The following is an 18,895-nucleotide window of genomic DNA, read 5'->3' as shown; positions in this document are numbered from 1 at the left end:
CAGTCTCCCGGAAAAAAAAAATAAGGTCTCCAGCTCTCCTGCAAGCAAAAAATCTCTTAGAAAATAGACCGTCTCCCGCAAATTCATGATATAAATTTCTTACTCTTTCTTAGCAATTGTTTCCCGGAAGGCATTGCCAATGAGTATCACCATACACACCAAAATTAGATGTGTTAAGGATGTTCATTTCAACAGATCTCCTGAAGTGGCTTTTTTCAAATTGGAACCCCTGGCCTAATATTATGTTATTATATTCTTTAACCCCATCATTAAAATGATTTTAATTCATAAATCTAGTATAATATAATAATGCTGTTGCATGCTATGTGTAAATAAGCCTTTTTGTATTGGGGTAATGCTATCAGTAATCTCAAAAGCCATTACAATATATGCTGGTGACCCAGGCACCATGTGTATTGACCAAATTACACTTTAGGCCAAGTCAAAATATTAGAGGAATATGAAAACTAATATAGGGGAAATAAATTTTTTACAATGATATTGGAGTTTATGTAGTCAACGGAGTAGTATTGGAGGGTGTACTGTATTTCAATATTATTAGTTATAAATATACTGTACAGAAATACCAATTTATTGGAAAAAATTTTGGTCCATTCTCTTTATTTTCACAAAATTTTTTTTTTTTACCTGTAGTGTGACAGTTTCTGCAACCTTTCTATTAAGACCACTGTTGACAGCTTGGTGTGCTGCACTCTGCAATTTGTGCGTGTTTTCAATCGCTTCTTTAATCTCCTTCCTAAGAGAAACGGATCTCTGTCTGGCTTCTCTAGCCTGTGCCATAGACGCTGCTACTTCTGGGGTAAACGGTCCCAAGGGATCTAGGACAGAATTTTCTTGTGCTTCAAGATCTTGGCCATTGCTAGGAGATTTTGGTTCATCGCTGGTATCTCTCATATTTGCATCTAGTTGCTGGGTGTAGCCAAGCCCATTGGATCCAAAGGTCATTAGCTTGTCCTGTCTTGATGAGCGTCCACTACTATTTCGGGAATTTCGGCCACTAATTCGACTTGCATTAGTTACCGAGGATACAGCATGGCACAAGAGATCCAACACTCTGTTTCTTTCTTGTAAAACTGCATTCAGACGCTTCCTACACATGTCAAGTACCTGGGGGAAAAAATTTTAATAGATATAAAAATCAACAGTAAACACACACATCGCTTACATTTTTCATCAAGAATTCTGCCAACTTTCCAGCTCTGTATGCAAATATTAATAATACCATTTTTTATATTTTACCTGCAGCTGTTTTTGAACTGCCCTCAACTTGGTCTCCAGTGATTTTTTAAGATGATATAGATGTTGTAGTTCTTTCTCAAGTAAACCATCTGCTCCATCTCTGGGCTACAATATAAATTAAAAATACAGTATATTTAAAACATAGGCCTAGGCCTATGTTGTTTTTAAATAAGAAAATAAATTGTGAAATGTATAGGGATACCAATCAATGGACACTGTGCTGTCATAAAATGAGGATTTAGAAATGACAATTATAAAAATACAAGATTCAATATTAAAATGTATTAGGCCTACATATATATTATTATCATCATTCATTGGAAATACCCAATCAGGAAGGCAGAGGAAGACAGTGTGTTCCATTAGGCTAGGTCTAGGCCTGTACATTATTTTTACTAACTAGAACTTCTACAGTCAAAACAAAATCATCATCAATTATTACTTTATTATCATCAAAAGCAGCAGGTTTTTCCCCTAAAAAACAAGGTAAACTGTTTTTACCCTTTCTCTAGACGGTCTTGTAGATCTGACTTCCGTACTTATTTTATTTAAGGCAATATCTTTACGTATATGCTCAAGCTTCTTTTCTAGTGCCTCTTTTCCACGTATAAGTGATTTAACTTCTTCATTTGTATCCAAGAAGCTTTCTCGTAGCTTCACAAGGACAGCTCTTGTTTCCCTAACGTAAGACAAGACCACTGTATTACTTTGCAGTGCACAGTTATCTCGCAGTGACGGAAGTGGATCAGTTGTCCGACCCCAGTCAAGACCTTTCTTGTCGCTTCGCTCAACCACAGCCTGAGAAAACTTTATCTCTTTTATCGTCGAATCTCTCCATGAAACTGGTCCAACGCTTGCAGTTGCTAGTGGAAGTTGAGTTCTGGATGTAAGCATTATAAAATAAAATGTATTGTTATCATTAATTAACAAATATTTTCCAATATATCACAGCAACATCATACGAAACACATAACTTCTTCCAGCGGTTCAGACAAGCTGAGTTGTGTGGATGAGTCGATCGATGCGTCTGTTGCTATTGCCTGGTTGTCATGGAAAGTTTGTTACGCGCCACCAGCGGTTGTTGTGTGTGAAATCAGCATGAAACCAAAGGTCAAGTTAGATAACTGTAGTACGATCGATCATGAATACAATTAGTTCTGGTTTCATGAAAATACATTTTAAAAATAATGGCTAATTCTTAAGAAAAAGTAAATAACCTTGTTGCAGTCAACTATAGGTAACTATTATGAATACAATATAGTAATAAATTGGCGTAAATTTCGCTGCCGTGTGTACATTGTTTTGTCTACACACAAAAGCCAATCAAACACCGTGTAAAAAAAATAGAAAGACTTACGTAGCAAATGTGTATTATATTTCAATTGCTGTATTATCTTTACACTAATACTTAAATTTAAATTATATATATTATTTAAATTTCAAATAAAACGGTTTTTTTTATCTATACAGGAACATAGAAAAGCTGATGCTGTTTGAGTACCTAGGTTATCCAAATTCATAGAGGGCGGAAGTGATTATTTAATCAAAAATAGATTTTTCATGTTTACAGTACACAGGTGACGGGCCTATTCGCGGAGGCAAGGAGGGTGTTTCTCATTCAGAAGGACGGTAAACAGCAGTTTTATTTCCCATTAAAACTTGTTCTATGTTTCAAGTCAGTCTGTAATCTATTAACTGTATAAAATGTCGATTCCTCCATGGAAACAAGCAATATTGGATCGAAAAGAAAAAAAGAAAGAAGAGGAAAAACGGAAGGCCGCTGAAGCTGAGCAACGCCGGTTGGCCGCGCTACCGCCGTGGAAACGCGTTATTGAGGAAAGAAATGTCATCATTGTATCGGCTGACAACACAACACCTGATATTGACATTAAAATATCTGAAAAAACAATTTCTGAAGGAAAAAACAAAGCGTCTAATAAACTTCATACGTCTATACGTAATGATGAAGGCCTGGAAAAAGAAAAAGGTGTTGATGGAGTGTCTGAGGAACATTGTACGTCGGTAGAAGACAATCCTTTTCTGAAACTTGACAGGAATAAGTCTAGGCCCAGGCCACGAAGTGAAATAATAATAAAGAACTCAAATACTAGAAATGGTGACGTTGTATTTCAGTCACAGCCAAAAACAAGACCGAATTCTCATTTTATATCAGGAATAAATAATTTAGAAAGTGTACCTGTTGAACCCAATGTCAATGCAAAGTCAACAAATAAAGAAAAAACATTAAATCACACAAAGAATAGTAATTCAAACGAATGCAAAGTTTTAGATATTCCGGATAAAAGTAAGGAGTCTATTGATGAAAGTGATATAGCTGACAAAAAGCAGTTGAGTGTAAGTGAACTTCTTGGACGATTTAAATCTTCATCCCAGGAAAATCTTTTAGATGTACCAAGAGAATCAAGGAGTATTCATCAGCGCAACAAAGGTCCAAGGAGCAAAAGTTTGGATCGGAACTTGGCAAATACAGAACTGGTTAACTCTACTAAAACTAATTCTACTGCTAGTTCTGTAAAATCACAAAATGTAAAACATGCCGTTAAAAGCAATTCGTACACAACTAACCATCATGCATCAAGCTCTAAAATGGGTATAAAAGTATCAGACAGAATGGATCATGTTGATCCAGATGATCCAGTACCAAAAGTTACAATCATTCCAAATAGAGAAAATATCGATCTGCAAAAGAAGAAAAAGAATAAGCCAGATCTGTCTGCAAGTGAGCTTATTGACTTAGGAAAGGATGTTCCTTTAAGTCCATTATCAAAGTTGTCTCCTTTTAATTTTGAGATTATTGAAAGTGCCCATATAGGCCGACCAGTTGATAATAAAATGACAACTAGAATGGAGTATGAACAAAGTCAAAATGTGCCATCTAGCTACAGTGCAGGGAACAGAGATAATATGAAGGAAAACTCAGGTTCCATATATTCTAGTGTCAGTAGTGTACCTGCAAATAGGTACAAGAAACACTCAGATTCAAACAAAGCAGTAGGTAGTAGTGGTAACAGAAAAAAATTCAACGACAGAAGCAAGACGGCAACTGACAATGTAGGAAGCAAAAGCTCAAAATCATCTGCAAGTAATGAGAAGTTAAAACTACCTCCCTCATCAATGCCCCCACAGCAAAACAATGTTGAAGATTCCCCGATACCACCACCAAGGAATAAGAAAAAGAAAAAGGCTCCTATATTAGATGATGTTTTGAAAATTAAAGGTCAAGTAGAAGATATTGATACCAATAAACAATCAAGCTCCTCTGCAAAAACAGAAATTGAGCGTAATCAAAACACTCCAATATTAATATCACCGGAAAGAAATAAAAGGCAGTCGCCAAATAAAGTAAAAGGAACTTCTGGAGAAAAAACAGAACAAGATAGTAAAAGAAAAAGTAAAACAAGTGAATTACCTGTTACTGATTTATCGAAAAATAAAATATCGGATGTAGTACCATTACAAAAGGAGAACGGAATGGTAGAGGAAGATCAACTGCCCGTTTCAAACATTGATGATATTGAACTCACACCAGTGGAGCAAAAGTCAGATGAAATAATTAATAAAACAGTTAACGAAAAACCAAGGGATGTGTCAGTTGTTAAAAATGATAGCGAAAAAAAGAAAGGAGTTGTAAAGAAATTAACCTCAGTAGAGTTTATCGGGGAGAATGAATATACAGGAAAGCCGTCTATTTTGAAAAGTGATGATAGCCCAGATATAAAGAAAACAAAGGTAAATAGACATTTATATATTGTTTTTATTGCTTATATTATTTTCATTCATTTTTTAGTGGTTGGTAGAATCAACTTTATGTGTCCCAATATTTTCAAAACCAACAGTGAAGCTGTACTGTATGTGTATCATTATTTCCTTCCTCATCAAAATATTTAAATTTAATTGATCATTGTACACTATGTACTGTAGACTAATTTCAATTTTGTGAACACAACACTTTTATTTCACGTACAGTATCTAGGAAGGTATGATAAATTCACACCTTTGTATACTGTATGTGCAGATAGCACTTCGTACTCTGCGCCCTCCAATGTGAGACACCTTTGTACAGTAGTTCAAGACCACTTCTTCAATGTACAGTACCAACTTTTTCAAAGTAGTGTACTTTTAACACAAAGTTAAACCACTCTCTAACTAATTCAACTAAGACCACTTTTTTCAAATTACCAATTAACAACCTTCAGTCTTTTAACACAAAATAATGTCAAAGTTAATCCTCTTTGGAAACCAAAACCCCAACACTACTCAAAATTTTCAGGTCAAAAATTAGGTGGTCTTGAATTGGAGTGTGAACTGTATTTTACTGATACTTTAACAAAAAACCATTTCATCACGTCATGTCAGTCACAGTACAATAATAAGGGTCACTTTGCAAACTGAATTAATTTACCATTGAACAATTCAAGTCCTTTGTCCTACTGCATTCCAACAGAATTGTAATGTACTACCTCGTTCTTGCCTCAACCATCTACCCTTTAGTTCAATAGATAGTATTTGTATAGGTAGGCCTACTATTTTTTTACAACTTCCATAGGAGGTTTGTATTTTATACAGAGAGAATGTTGATGTTATTTTATGTTCATTAAATTGGTCTGAATATTATTACTGTACGTACTGTATGCTACTGGAAGCAAATTGTTTACCATTTAAGGTAGCATATACTAACAACAATTTAATAATAAAACACTTAAAAACATTTGACACAAAAAGTAATTAAAAAATTACTTTTTTTTTTATTGAAAAGTTGCATAAGAACATTTAAAACTGACAATCAAGCCATACAGTACTTGTTTTTTTTTACTATACAGTGATTATAAATTAATTATTTAATAAGTACTGTAAAATGTATGTAAATATCCTTCCACAAGACAAATTGGGAAAACCTCAAAATTTAAATATACAGTTGAATTAGAACTCTTTAAATTTTAATACATTTATCACTTTTCAGAGAGCCACAGATAAATAATTATGGCTATGATTTTTTTATTTTGAAGTTCATATTCTAAAGATTTGTTTGGCACTATATTTACTGTACATATACTGTACAACATGAAATCTGACTTTAATTGAACATCAGACAATTCCATTACATTGGATACAATATTTACACAAAATGAAATCATACAGTTAGTAAAAAACTGCTCAAGATGAAATATTGATAAGATAAGGTACGTGTCTGAAAAGAATAACCCAAATGTCAAAGTGATAAGATTTGATAATGTTCTTTTTTTAGTTGATAATAGGCCTACCTTTTGAAATTCTATCAACCCCTCCTTGATAATTTTGTTTGATGCACAGTTATCTCATCTGCAATGTGCTAATTATCAGTTTGTTCATATTTTCAAGTATAATTAGAAAGTCTTATCTCTGAATTAATATGGTTATAAAAAAATGTGTCCCTCATGCAAAACCTATTGAAAAAATAAACCTTCTCATATTCTGCCACTCCTTTAAATGGACTCCCCCGTTTTATAAAAAAATTCACCAACACAACAATGATTTAAAGTTATTTAAAAAAAAAACTATTTTCATGACAAAATTCTGAGTGGTTAAAAACTGTGCCTTTGAATAATTTTAAATTGATGCATTATTATTTTTTGATTTGTACAGTAGTACTACCGTACTCCTACAAATAATATGGGGTACCAGGTACGGTACAGTAGATAGTCAATGTTCTGTTTACTGTTAATTATACTTCATACTGTATGGACACTTTGAAAATCATTTTAAAAAAAATATACCGGTAGTATAAATTTGAGGTATACTATGTAAATACTTCTGACTTGAACGGATGTGTTGAGAGTATCTCAACATTTAGAATAGATTGCTCTATTCATTGCAAACCGCAAATTAATTGTTTAACTTGAACAATTTACTATTCTTCAATATAGTTGTTTGTATTTTAAGGAATACCCATTTCGGTAGCATGGAGTACTATCAACACTTACAAAACACCTCCATGTACTAAGAGGTTAGACAAATAAGGGTGTTTCTAAAATCATTCATCCATTTACTGACGTGATTCAGAATAGTATTGTTCCCTTTCATGCATACCTGTACCTCACACATTACAAAGTCTTCTATTCTTTTGTAGCCTTTTATTAAACAGCATGTCCTTCTCTGCCCACCACTATGGATATAGTATTAGTCATGACCACTTTCCATTTTTCACTGTGACATTGACATCATACTTTACGGTTGACTTATTGTGTCTGGCTAGTATCTCCACAAACATAACTTTCAATTAAAAAAAAGCCAAACTTTATATCTTTAAAGTATTTCGCATGATAAAAATTTTAATGAATGAAATACTATAGGGTCTTAAAAAGACATTGTTGATGTGACCATAGAGTCTGTTCTACTTTCTCTATGATGTGACCTACCATTGATTATTTCAACCTTTATCATTCATCATCAGGAACTGATATAGGACTGCACTGCATTTTTTTGGTTCTTCATAAATTGACTTCACTTTACTCAATTCTATTGGTATTTAATGTTTTTCATTAAAGTGTTCATTGCGGATTCGCGGACAGAAATTTTTGGTGAAGTAAACTAATTTAGTTACAGTTACTGTACTCTAGATAAAAACATTTACCTGGACTTTATTTTGAGAACTCACCACCGGCTGATCAAATTAATTTCAATAAAATACAGTGTTGTATTTGGCCTGTTAATGCTCCTGCTTTCAATGTATATTTTCCCCCATTTTTTCCCATTCGTTGCTGCTTTGCCTAAAAATAAATATTTTTCTCTGAATTGAATAATATACTGTATCTCTCCATTTACTTTAAAATGTTGACATAACCATGTCACATTCTTCATACAACAATGGGATTGCTATGAAGCCTAAGGGCACATACAGTATTACTGTTTATGTCCAGACACGAATTGTTTTTTTTTTCAAATTTCATCCATAAATTAAATTTTATTTCCTCCTCCGTCTACTAGATACGATAATTTTCTTTTTTTTTTTCTTTTTTTTTTTTTATCTCCCCCTGGAGATCTTTTTAAAATATAGTTTGTAAAACAAGGTATACAAAAGTCTTGTCTTTGGAAAATGTTTACAGTATGTTGCTATATGCCAAATCTCTTCCATGTTGGAACCGCAAATTTGCAGACAGGCATGGTGTCGATTTCACTCGAAGAAGATAGACACAGTGGTTTACTGTAGTACTAAACACTTATGAATATTTTATTGTCACAACACAAAAATTAATCAAAACATTTGCATTACAATAGTGTACCGTAGTCTTCAGTGCTGGGACAACAGAATCTATCTAGACAGGGTTTCAGTATAAGTAAATCGTGCAATTAGGTAATTTATAAACGATAAAAATATTTAACTAAAGGAATGTTGTATTTAAAAGTTATAAAATGTGAAAGGAGAATCTTTAACCTCTTCCTGCTGTGGAACACTGCCGTGGTTTAGTATTACACGCAAAACACAGGCTTTAGGAGGAAGTCTACAGTAATAAATATGTCCAAAATACATATAACATAATTTTTCTTTTCTCACCGACGGGGCCCTGTCCCGGCCCTGCTGGTGCCACCCTGCTGGAACTAAACTTGGAAAAGAATAAAAAAATTACCAACAATCAGTTACAGTACAGTACAACAACATTTGAAAGGCTGTCTCTTATACACATCTAGATGTGTATAAGAGACAGGTACAGTAGAGAGTAGGCCTATTGTAGAACACCGCAAACCTTGCCTACATCATTCAAACCACTATGTGATTAAAGAGTACCAAATGCCCATATTTAAAAAAATTCAGTACTGTAGCTATAATAATCCATTTTTGGGGTTAAAAGTTTACTTTTTGTGAAACACCTTACGCAAACCTGCAAACCTCTGCCTAAATCATACAAACCCATTGATAATTAATGTATTATGGAGCATAAGGAATTACACAAAAAATGATTAAAAACATTTTTTTTTTTTTTTTGGTCTTTTTGTGTGCTCTATTATACATATAATCATTATGAAGGTGTTTGGATGAAGTAGGTTTTAACAACTTTTTACCCAAAAAATGAATTATTTTTAATTCCAATATTTTTTATTTGGTCTATTGGTAGCCTCTATAGTACTGTACATGTAAAGATTTATCATTATATTATTTAGTTTTTTGAATGATGAAGGTAGAGGTTTGCAGTGTCTGCCGTGTTTAGCAATATCATAGATTACTGCACAAATAATAATTTTAAAAAATGACATGTAATTTTATGTACAAAGCACTACATCTGTAAACTTAACATACTGTAGCAATTAGATGCTTCTTTGAACAGTTTTTGTTCAGATGTTTGTCTTTAAAATCAAAACACTGTATGAGTAGAAATAAACTAGTTTCTTCTGGTCAATTTAGAAATCCAATAATTTATTGGACCATACGGATGTGAGAAAAATATTGGTTTATGTACACTTACTGTACTGTATAAGCTCACATGTGAGAAACAATAACAAGCTATGAATCACGATTGATTAGTTAGCTGCTGCAGGCGGCCTGTATAGTAGCAGGTACTGCAGTTGTTAGGTCTTTTAACTGAGCTCCCCGACTCATCATGTTTGGGGCTGAAGCACTGTACAGTATGAAATTTTAATGGCAATGTCATTCTCTGTATTTTTTTCTTCATACAGTAGAACCCTTTCTATTGGGACACCCCTATTAAGTGGACAATGTTTTTGGACACAAAATGAGGGGAAGTGTAATGTATCTTTTAACAGAGTTGCCAACCTCTACTTAGGGGACACTTTTTTTTGGTCCCGAAGGTGTCCCCTTAATAGGGGTTCTACTGTATTTAAATCAAAATTTAGTATATTGGGTCCACACCAGGTTTCCTCCCCCCCCACACCAGGTTTCCCCCCCCCCCCCCCTCTAAAGTCAGTCCCGGAAAATTTATCAGAATTTTCTACCAGGACCATGGCCTCCAAATAGGCCAAGCAGGTCCTTTTGAGGAACAAAACTTTAAAAAAAAAAAAATCAAAATATGCGTTGAAACAAATTATGCCACAGCAGAAGATGCCTTATCTCCATTACACTAATGGGGCCCTACGCAACCCCAGAGAAGTAACCTCCTCAAGAGGTTTAGCTAGATGATTCAGACCATCTTGTTACTGATCTGATAAAAATGTAATTAAGTAGGCCTACTGTAAAATGTAGGGCTGGGACTCAGGGGTGACGCCAGGGTTCCCCTGTCGGGGGTTGGAGGTCTCCGACAGGGCTGCGGGGTGCGATTCCCCGAGTAGGTCAAAGATTTCCCCGACGAGAGTAATGTGGGCATGGTCAAGCGTCACTTAAAATGTATCCAAAAGTGGTCCAGGGGGCGAAGCCCCCTACAATTTTCACAATTTAGGGGTCTACAATTTAGGAAGTCTACAGTAATAAATATGTCCAAAATACATATAACATAATTTTTCTTTTCTCACCGACGGGGCCCTGTCCCGGCCCCGCTGGTGCCACCCTGCTGGAACTAAACTTGGAAAAGAATAAAAAAATTAACCAACAATCAGTTACAGTACAGTACAACAACATTTGAAAGGTCACCGACCCAATTTTCAGTATTCTGCCAAGTAAAGAAAATACCAGGGGTGAGTATTGTATGTTTGGATGCACATTATGAGATCCTGACCTGGAGGTAGCCATGCTAGATTAGCAACCAACATATTGTAACTTATTTTAATATGTAAGAATTAACTATACTATATTTTTTTATAATTTTATTTCAGAACTCAGTCATGTTTAATCAACAACTAAGCGTCACCTTTGAATACGCTTCAGAATTATCTGCAAACCAGTACTTTGACGAACTTGAATCTGCTGATGATTCAGAAAATCTAACATTAATTCAAGATTCAGATACGCAAGAACTAACTGAGAGTTCTACTGACATCAATGAAGATGATGATGTGGAGGAGGATAAGTCAGTCGATGGAGGTCTCAAAAGCAATACCTCAATAGGAAACAAAGGTGGGTCCGGTACAGTAGTTAAATACCTGGTAGTAATCTCGGAGATTCCAAGTTTCATGAATTTTGCAGGCTTGAGACTATTCTGTTGAAAACTCAAACTGTACTGTATGTACAGTTAGCTGCCCAGAAATGTCTTCTTTTAGCCACTTCAGGGTAGTACTGTGTGTTTTTTGCTACAACTAAAAATCTTCTATAAAAAATTTTTCTTGAGAATAATCAGATTTATTGTAATGTCAGCAGTTTAGCCAAGGGTGCATGAGGAATGCACTGTGAAAATTGAAGAACCTTGCCCATAGAGTACTACAGTGTTACGTCAGGATACCTTGTGATACTCCGTTGCTATCGGCCACACAAAATGAATTCAACTGACGCCATTTTCTCCACTGACGAACCATTGATCCCAATTTCTAACTTAATTATTAAGAAGTTGTAACTTAATTTTTCTTTGTAAATGTTAATTAATGATTACATGTGTGTTCGATAACTAATATAAAAATGCGAGCTTTTTGTGTTTCTAGTACATTTTGGTGGTAAATTATTAGGTTTTAAAATGCCTATTCCAGAAAGCCTATTCTAAACCATGTTATTCAGGTGTAATGAACAGTAACCAACGTCCAGAGGGCGCCACCTGGTGTTGTGACGACACGACTGTGGTACTCTATGGTTTTCCACTAAAAAAAAAAAAAACTATTAGAACAGTAAAATTCACTCAACCCATTAAACATTGTTTATAATAATAAGCAACTTGTTTACTTTACATGATGGCAATCCACTTCATTGCTTTTTTCATTATTACAGTATTATTAATGTTCGTGTCTTATATTAGAAGTACTTACTATCCATGAGAGGGATCAGATAATATATTGTGTACTGTATTTTAGTTTTTTTACTGTATAGTACAGGTTCACATCAGTACACAAAAAACACCCAAATCAAACTCAATAAGCAGAATCAACTAACTGATCTTTTGCATTATTTAGAAATCATTTAATAAAGTGCTTTTATATTTAAAGATTGACTTGATGACTTTCATTGTACAGTAAGGGCAGAATTACTGTAACCCAGTAAAATATCATACAATCTAATTTTGTTAATCCTTTTAATATGATATTGTAATCAGCTATAGTAAAGTCTAAAGTTTAATATTTTAATTAAAGTAAGTAAAGTCTAAAATGTTCATTCTTGGAAACTTTACTTGTAGGAATTAATTTGTTAATCTAATTTGTTGATCTTTTGAGTATTGGAATCGTAATTTACTATTAAAATTTATGCTGAAAATATTCATTGTGGGAATGCTACTTAAGAATGAATTAGTCTACTTCGTGAATAACTAATGCCTGGATAAACCAAATAATTGCCTATTCTCGCTACTGTTATTTTTCGAGGGGTGTTCTCTTGTGAGAGAGCATTGCCAATTTGTCGGTTTATCCAGGTAAGTATCTACTCATAGAATCACTATTGATTTTTATAATTTGGCATTTTTTTATACCCATAATCATTTATTGTCATGTATTACATTGTCACTTCTACTTAAAATAATTAACCTTGGGAAATATGCTGTTAAAAATTACATGCTTCGAATGCATACTGAACAAGTACCAGCATTAAAAGTGTTTGGAAATGATATTGAAGATGTCTCATATTCCATTATATATCATCAGAGCATAAAGTGCTTCACCCTCTTACTAGGGCCTACACAGCCTCCAGTGCACTGCTCTTTTAGTTGCTGGACCAGTAACTACAATATTAGTCTGAAGTCTGTCTGCCACTATGGACTAAAGAGAGTATACATTTCAACATAAGAAAACCTTGTTTGGTACTTTAGTAATACAGAAATGCATCTTCTATGTTCTATGACTGATCGTATTGGAGGCTGCCTGTGTTCCTAGATTTCATGCTCCTCAATAACTACTAATGTAACATTGGTACCAGGCTTTCATTTTCATATGTAGTCTACTGAACTATCAGCGAAACATTGTGAAAGTCATTTGTTTCTAAAAATTTGAATCAAAAACTTCTTAATGAAACTTTAGTGTTCATAAAATACATCAATTGAATATCAACATTTGAGACATACAGTAAGAAATTAAAACAGAAATTGTGAATAAGTATTAACAAAAAGTTATACTGCAGTTACATTTTTTTTTATATTAAATACAGTACAATACAATACTGTAGTTAAAACATCTTAAGCATTGAAAGTAAGTCAAAAATTGTTGCCTCTCATTCTACCATTTTAAATAAGTAATAATAGTTAGTACCATTATTTAAATCCGAATAATCAGAATATCATGTTTGTTTTTCCATGCAGGTCTCCAAGGCTACGTTCCAAGCTATTTACAAAAGGCATACATGAGCACAATCGAAGAGAAACGGAATCAGGATGTCCCAACACCTTCACCAGCACCAAAAGAAGTAATTGAAGATGAGCAGATTGAAGCTGTACCTGAAACAAACTCTGATCTCTTCTCAGGATGGTCAAGCGGAAACACAGCGATGCTGTTTTAGTTGCACATAATAAACGTTCTCAGACATTGTAAATTGTATCTTCCACCTGACAATTTACTGTGACCTACTGCACAACTTAGCAATAATATAAAAGTCAACTATTGTTCCAAAACAGGGCATTAGACACTACTGTACGCTAAAGAATGGACATTTCTGCTAGGCCACGCCCCTTGGATATTGTTGCTATGGTCCCACAAAATGATAGTGTAAAAACATATGCAAACACCCGTTTATGTGCTTGATATGCACATATTCATAGCTCTGTTTTGATTGGTCAGTTGTTAAGTTTGATTGACACTCCGAACGGAAAGCCCATTGAAAGTTCATCGAGGCGCTGTAATCTGGTTACATCAGGTGAAGATAAGAAGTCCTGTAGATGGTGCAGAGTTGCACTTGAAACACGACTCACGCTAAAAGTAAGGCCAGGAGCAGATACCAGTATGAGCAAATTTTAACTTTCAGAGTTCAAGCAGGAATAAACCACTTTTTGTTGAACTTTTAAGTCGGCATACTAATTTTACAACTTGATGGACTGTTTTACTGAATAAAATATCACTGTCTACAAAGACTTACAATACTGTACATAGTGTATAAAGGTTTCAGAACTGTATGTTTTTTTTTTATTGAATTGATTCTTGCTATTCCCTTTAAATGATCTCTCTAAGCCCTTGTAAATCATGTTTACCTTGTCTTGCATGTACATAACAATTAGGCCTTAACATAGAAAACTCTGAAATATTTAGAAATATTAATGTAATTCACACTACCTAAAAATAGGGAGAGATAATTGTTTACAATGGTAAGATTATTGGATGAGAAAATTAACCACTTTTAATCCGACATTCTCAAGTTGCATGCAACAGCAAAAGGCCCAAGCCCTTCCTAGAGTTCCTCTAGAGAGAGAGTTGCGACATGAGACGCTGCTGGTTAGTCATTTTGGTGCCTTGCATGCATGAGTAAACGCAAAGCCTATGCTGCAGTGTGGCGATTGCAAAAATAATAGACAATTGAAAAAAATAAATAAAAATATTAATAAGAAATTTTATGTCATTTGATAGTAAATATCTGTTAATCAACATTGTTTGAAATTTATAACAAAATTCCAAAAGAAATTGATTCTCAATATGCCATTATTAATTATTATATTACATGCAGTTAGCTAGTCGTACAACATCGCATTTGCTCGGCTCATAAAATAGTAGGCGACTGGGCCTAGGCCTTTTCACTGGACAACTTAGAAATTTGTATAGTAAATGGGTGTTTGTGGCACGCCTCAGCTAGGGTCCCAGTACGAGGGTATCTCCAAAATAACTAGTAGTATATAATAAGAAAAATCCGTAAGTCATATGGTAACTGAAAAAGTACTACGCTACTTTTATAGCTAGCTAGGCCTAGTCTAGTACTACCTACCTACGTACTGTACTGCAAAGGCCTATTTTAATACACTATTTAGATAGGCTCTTCTTTTCCCATTTTGTGGCAGAGGTCAAAATATTTTTTTCATTTCTTAAAACTTATATAATGGTGTAGAATAGTCTTTTAAGAACATTTCCAGAAAAAAAAGTCATACAATTCTTAGTTACGGAGTTATGGATTTTTAAGTAACATGAGTTCAATAATTTTGCCTCGAAGCTTATCTTATTTTTGTTGGCTACGCACCACTGACTTGATCAATTGGCACCAAGATGGCAGATAGAGGGCGGCCAGTAGTCACATGACCTGAACCGCTCATGTCGCAACTCTCTCCATATAGGAACTCTAGCTTATCCCTGCTGGCGCTGCCACTAATCACCTTGTTCAAATGTGCAAAGCACTTTTTCTGAATGTGTTGAAAGGAGCTTGTATGTAACAATAGTAGTAATAATAGTAATTCTTTATTTGTCCTCATTCAATTTAGAAATTTATGCTGGGTCATGAGACCCGCGGAATTTATGCTGGGCCATGAGACCTGCAGCAGCTACATACAGCCACATATGTTCCTTAAACCCGCTTAAACCTCAATATGAAAGATATTCGAGGTGCAAAGTGATCACTCTCAAATTTGAACTTCCGGTCAGCGCAAGAAACAGGAATACATCTCGGCCAACGGCTTGGCGATGCATGACTGTGGAATTAATGTAGAATAGAATTATAGTAGTGCTATTTAAGAACTGACTGGGAGGCTTATAGAAGCAGCCATCACAATAATTATGTGCTATAAATTACACATTATTAGTATGTACTATATATTATTTTTAGAATGCAATTGTAGAAAATAAACCTTGAAAGGTTAAAAAATTTCAATCCAATGCAGTTTCGTACAAGAAAATGCAATAAAAATGCATGTGCCTTTAATCCATACCAAATGTGCCTGTTTTAACCTCTCCATCCCCAATATGGAGGCCATTATGTTTTCACAAACTACCTTTTGTATTCCCTATTCAAATATTTGGACATTTATTTTATTATTTGCCATATTATTTTGTATTGAGGTAATAAAACAATTCTACTGAAAAATAGTCAATCCTAATTATTCAGGTTTTTAAAATGTAGACTTGGTGTAGTAAAGTATCTGTTACTAATCCATATCATAAGTTTTGTTAATTTTTGATGAGGGTGGCAGGTTACTCTAATATCTTAATGCCTTGATCTTAATTGTAATTTAAGTTTTTTAACTTGTAATATGTATTGTAGGGAAGATGCAATATTGCATTTTACCACAGCCTGCTAACTTCATCATTTGCATATAACTGTATGTAAAAACTAGTGTTTAAATAATAACTAATAATTGTAATAAATATGTATAGTGCACTGACATAAATTATTAATTAGTTGTATATTAATGAATTGAGACACTGTATTATTTTTTGGTTAAACCAATGAATGCATTTATTGGGGCAATAATGATTTGAGCTTTGACTGCTTGTGACGTCAAATCCGAGACCGGTCGTACTGCTTGTGTCCACTTTAAGACCAACCCAGAGAGAATCGTAGGACACAGTCTGACGAAATTTTTTGTCGAAGTAGTATTATGATGGGGTGTGGGCATTAAAATTATTCGGAGTGCCAAAGTGAATTTTTGATACAAATAATCAGTGCCGAGCCGCAAAAAACAAGGTTTTTTCTAGCCAGAGGTGATTGGCGGGTCAAACACAAGCTTTGTAATTCATTTTCGCTCTCCGCAAAAGAATCACTGGCGGGCACTTCGTGGCCAGTGGGCCCCACTTTGCCCACCTGTGTATTACAACATTGTGAGAATACCAAACATGTTAATATTGTAGAACGTGACAGTTCCCAATGCAGATCTATCACGTCAGTGTTAAACTCACAGACACTCAATTCATGTCTGACCAAGTCGTACAACGCTGTCCAAGTTGGCCTTAAATTGATCTGGTGCTGACAGCACGTAATGAAATATTTTAGTAAGGAGAAAAATGTATCCAATAACTAGTGAAATAGATAACAGCTTGGTGATCTACATGAAATAGCACTACAGAATATATGTATAATTGAGTAATATTATTTATTATATTAGACTTTTAACTTTGTACATACTTATATTTATAATTTTAATACTAATTTGATATGATTTGATGAAAGCCTTGATCAAGATAGTACAGAATCCTTAAACTAACAATACTTGGTATTGATAAACTATTTGTAATTACTGTAATTATGAAATAGTAATAATATAATCATTTACATAGATCTCAGTACTTTATCATGTTAATATAATATTTTTGAAGCCTGTATATAAGTTGTTATATTGTACTGAAATGCTTTATGAATATATTTGTAATATAGGCCCACATAAATTGGCATAGTGTGCATCCTATGGACTACATGTTAAGGCCAACTCAGACAGCGTCGGCCGATGCAGCCCGACCCGATTTATCGTCGGGGACAGTCTTAAGCCGTCGTGAGAAATATTAAACACGTTTAATATTCTACTATGCGACTGCCCCCGACGCACACCATCGCGTCTGCGTTCAACTCACACAGACCCGACCCGACGCGACAACATATCGCGTCGGGCTGCATTGGCCGACGCTGTCTGAGTTGGCATTTACTTGAGGTAATTTGTGTATAACCTTTGCTTCAGCAGAAACCTGTCCTGCTTTTGATGGTGGCGGTCACAAATCACAGAAATAGTTGCATTGTTATTCATAATAAAATGGTGTTTTTAAGAGGTTTTTGCAGACTATTTGAAATATATTATATTTGTATATATATATATATATATATATATATATATATATATATTAATACACACACACACACAGAGTGTTGGTAGCCAGGTGATGGTGATGATGGTTGGGGTGATGGTGGTGATTGTGAATGTGGTGATGGTGATGACGATATAAAAATGATTGTCTTGATTTTGATGATGACTGTAGTGAGGATGGTGATGGTTTGGTATGTGGCTCAATGTCAATTAACCATTCATTCAAGCTTCACACTACAATAACAGTTCATTATTTAGATTATTTGAGATTGACACTAATACATTTTCAATTGTTTGAACATTTTACATTTACATTTGTTTTACATTTTAATCGAAGATTCAATAGAGACAGGACGATTAATGCCTTCGTCGAGACGATGATCAAACTTGGATTTTTGTTAGAAATTCGCTGTGACTCACTTGACATTTTATAATATATTCACTTTTGCTCATAATAATTAGCAACATGATTATCCCGATGGTAAGATTGTGTACTTTATAACGCCCTGGTGGTGTTCATTAGAACTTGCAAACACCCAAACGTTTTTGCAAACCATAGGTAGTAAGAGATGCCAAAGGGTCTGGATGAGCTAGAAAGATGTTTATGTTTTTTAAAGTGGGATCGTTCAAATTACTAATCATTTTTGCATTTGTACTGTTGTTTGGTATCGCGAAATATTACGTTACAATACCCAGTAGATGGGAAAAGGTCGTAAGACAACAATGCAACAGCCTGTATCTATTTGAATGCAATGAAAACTGCAAGTTCAGTCAGGGGCACCGTAACCTTCAACTCTAATATCGGCGCTGGTTCGAACGGCTCACTCGCCAAGGCTTCCGGTGGTGGAACAAGTCTTCTCGGATAAGGACTTTAAACCGTAGGCCCAGTGTACGCATTTTGGCTCGTGTGCACTTTAAAGAAA

At 34.5% G+C, this 18,895-nt stretch overlaps 2 protein-coding genes across 2 annotated transcripts in view; one reads left to right on the top strand and one right to left on the bottom strand.

Annotated features, from left to right (window-relative positions):
* LOC117115285 (coiled-coil domain-containing protein 105-like) overlaps window positions 1-2,532 on the bottom strand; it is a 3,218-nt gene extending 686 nt beyond the window's left edge. The window contains exons 1-3 of the mRNA XM_033259008.1: window positions 1,762-2,532; window positions 1,261-1,365; window positions 649-1,128 (exon numbers count right to left, since the gene is read on the bottom strand). Of these exons, the coding sequence (XP_033114899.1) occupies window positions 649-1,128; window positions 1,261-1,365; window positions 1,762-2,154 (978 nt within the window). The 5' untranslated portion in view covers window positions 2,155-2,532. The remainder of the gene's footprint in view (window positions 1-648; window positions 1,129-1,260; window positions 1,366-1,761) is intronic.
* A 490-nt stretch (window positions 2,533-3,022) lies between these two features.
* LOC117115283 (bromodomain-containing protein DDB_G0270170-like) lies at window positions 3,023-17,568 on the top strand (the record flags this gene model as incomplete). The annotated part of the gene is given in 3 exon segments (XM_033259007.1): window positions 3,023-5,010; window positions 11,020-11,260; window positions 13,572-17,568. Coding segments are annotated over 3 exon segments (2,426 nt in total), but the record flags the coding sequence as incomplete, so codon positions are not given.
* Window positions 17,569-18,895: the final 1,327 nt, after the last annotated feature.

Source organism: Anneissia japonica, unplaced genomic scaffold (genome assembly GCF_011630105.1).
Source record: "Anneissia japonica isolate Jap-2015-1 unplaced genomic scaffold, ASM1163010v1 scaffold550_len331619_cov169, whole genome shotgun sequence".
NCBI lineage: Eukaryota > Metazoa > Echinodermata > Crinoidea > Comatulida > Comatulidae > Anneissia > Anneissia japonica.
Note: the sequence above shows the minus strand (reverse complement) of the source record. Positions and strands in the feature narration are given on the sequence as shown.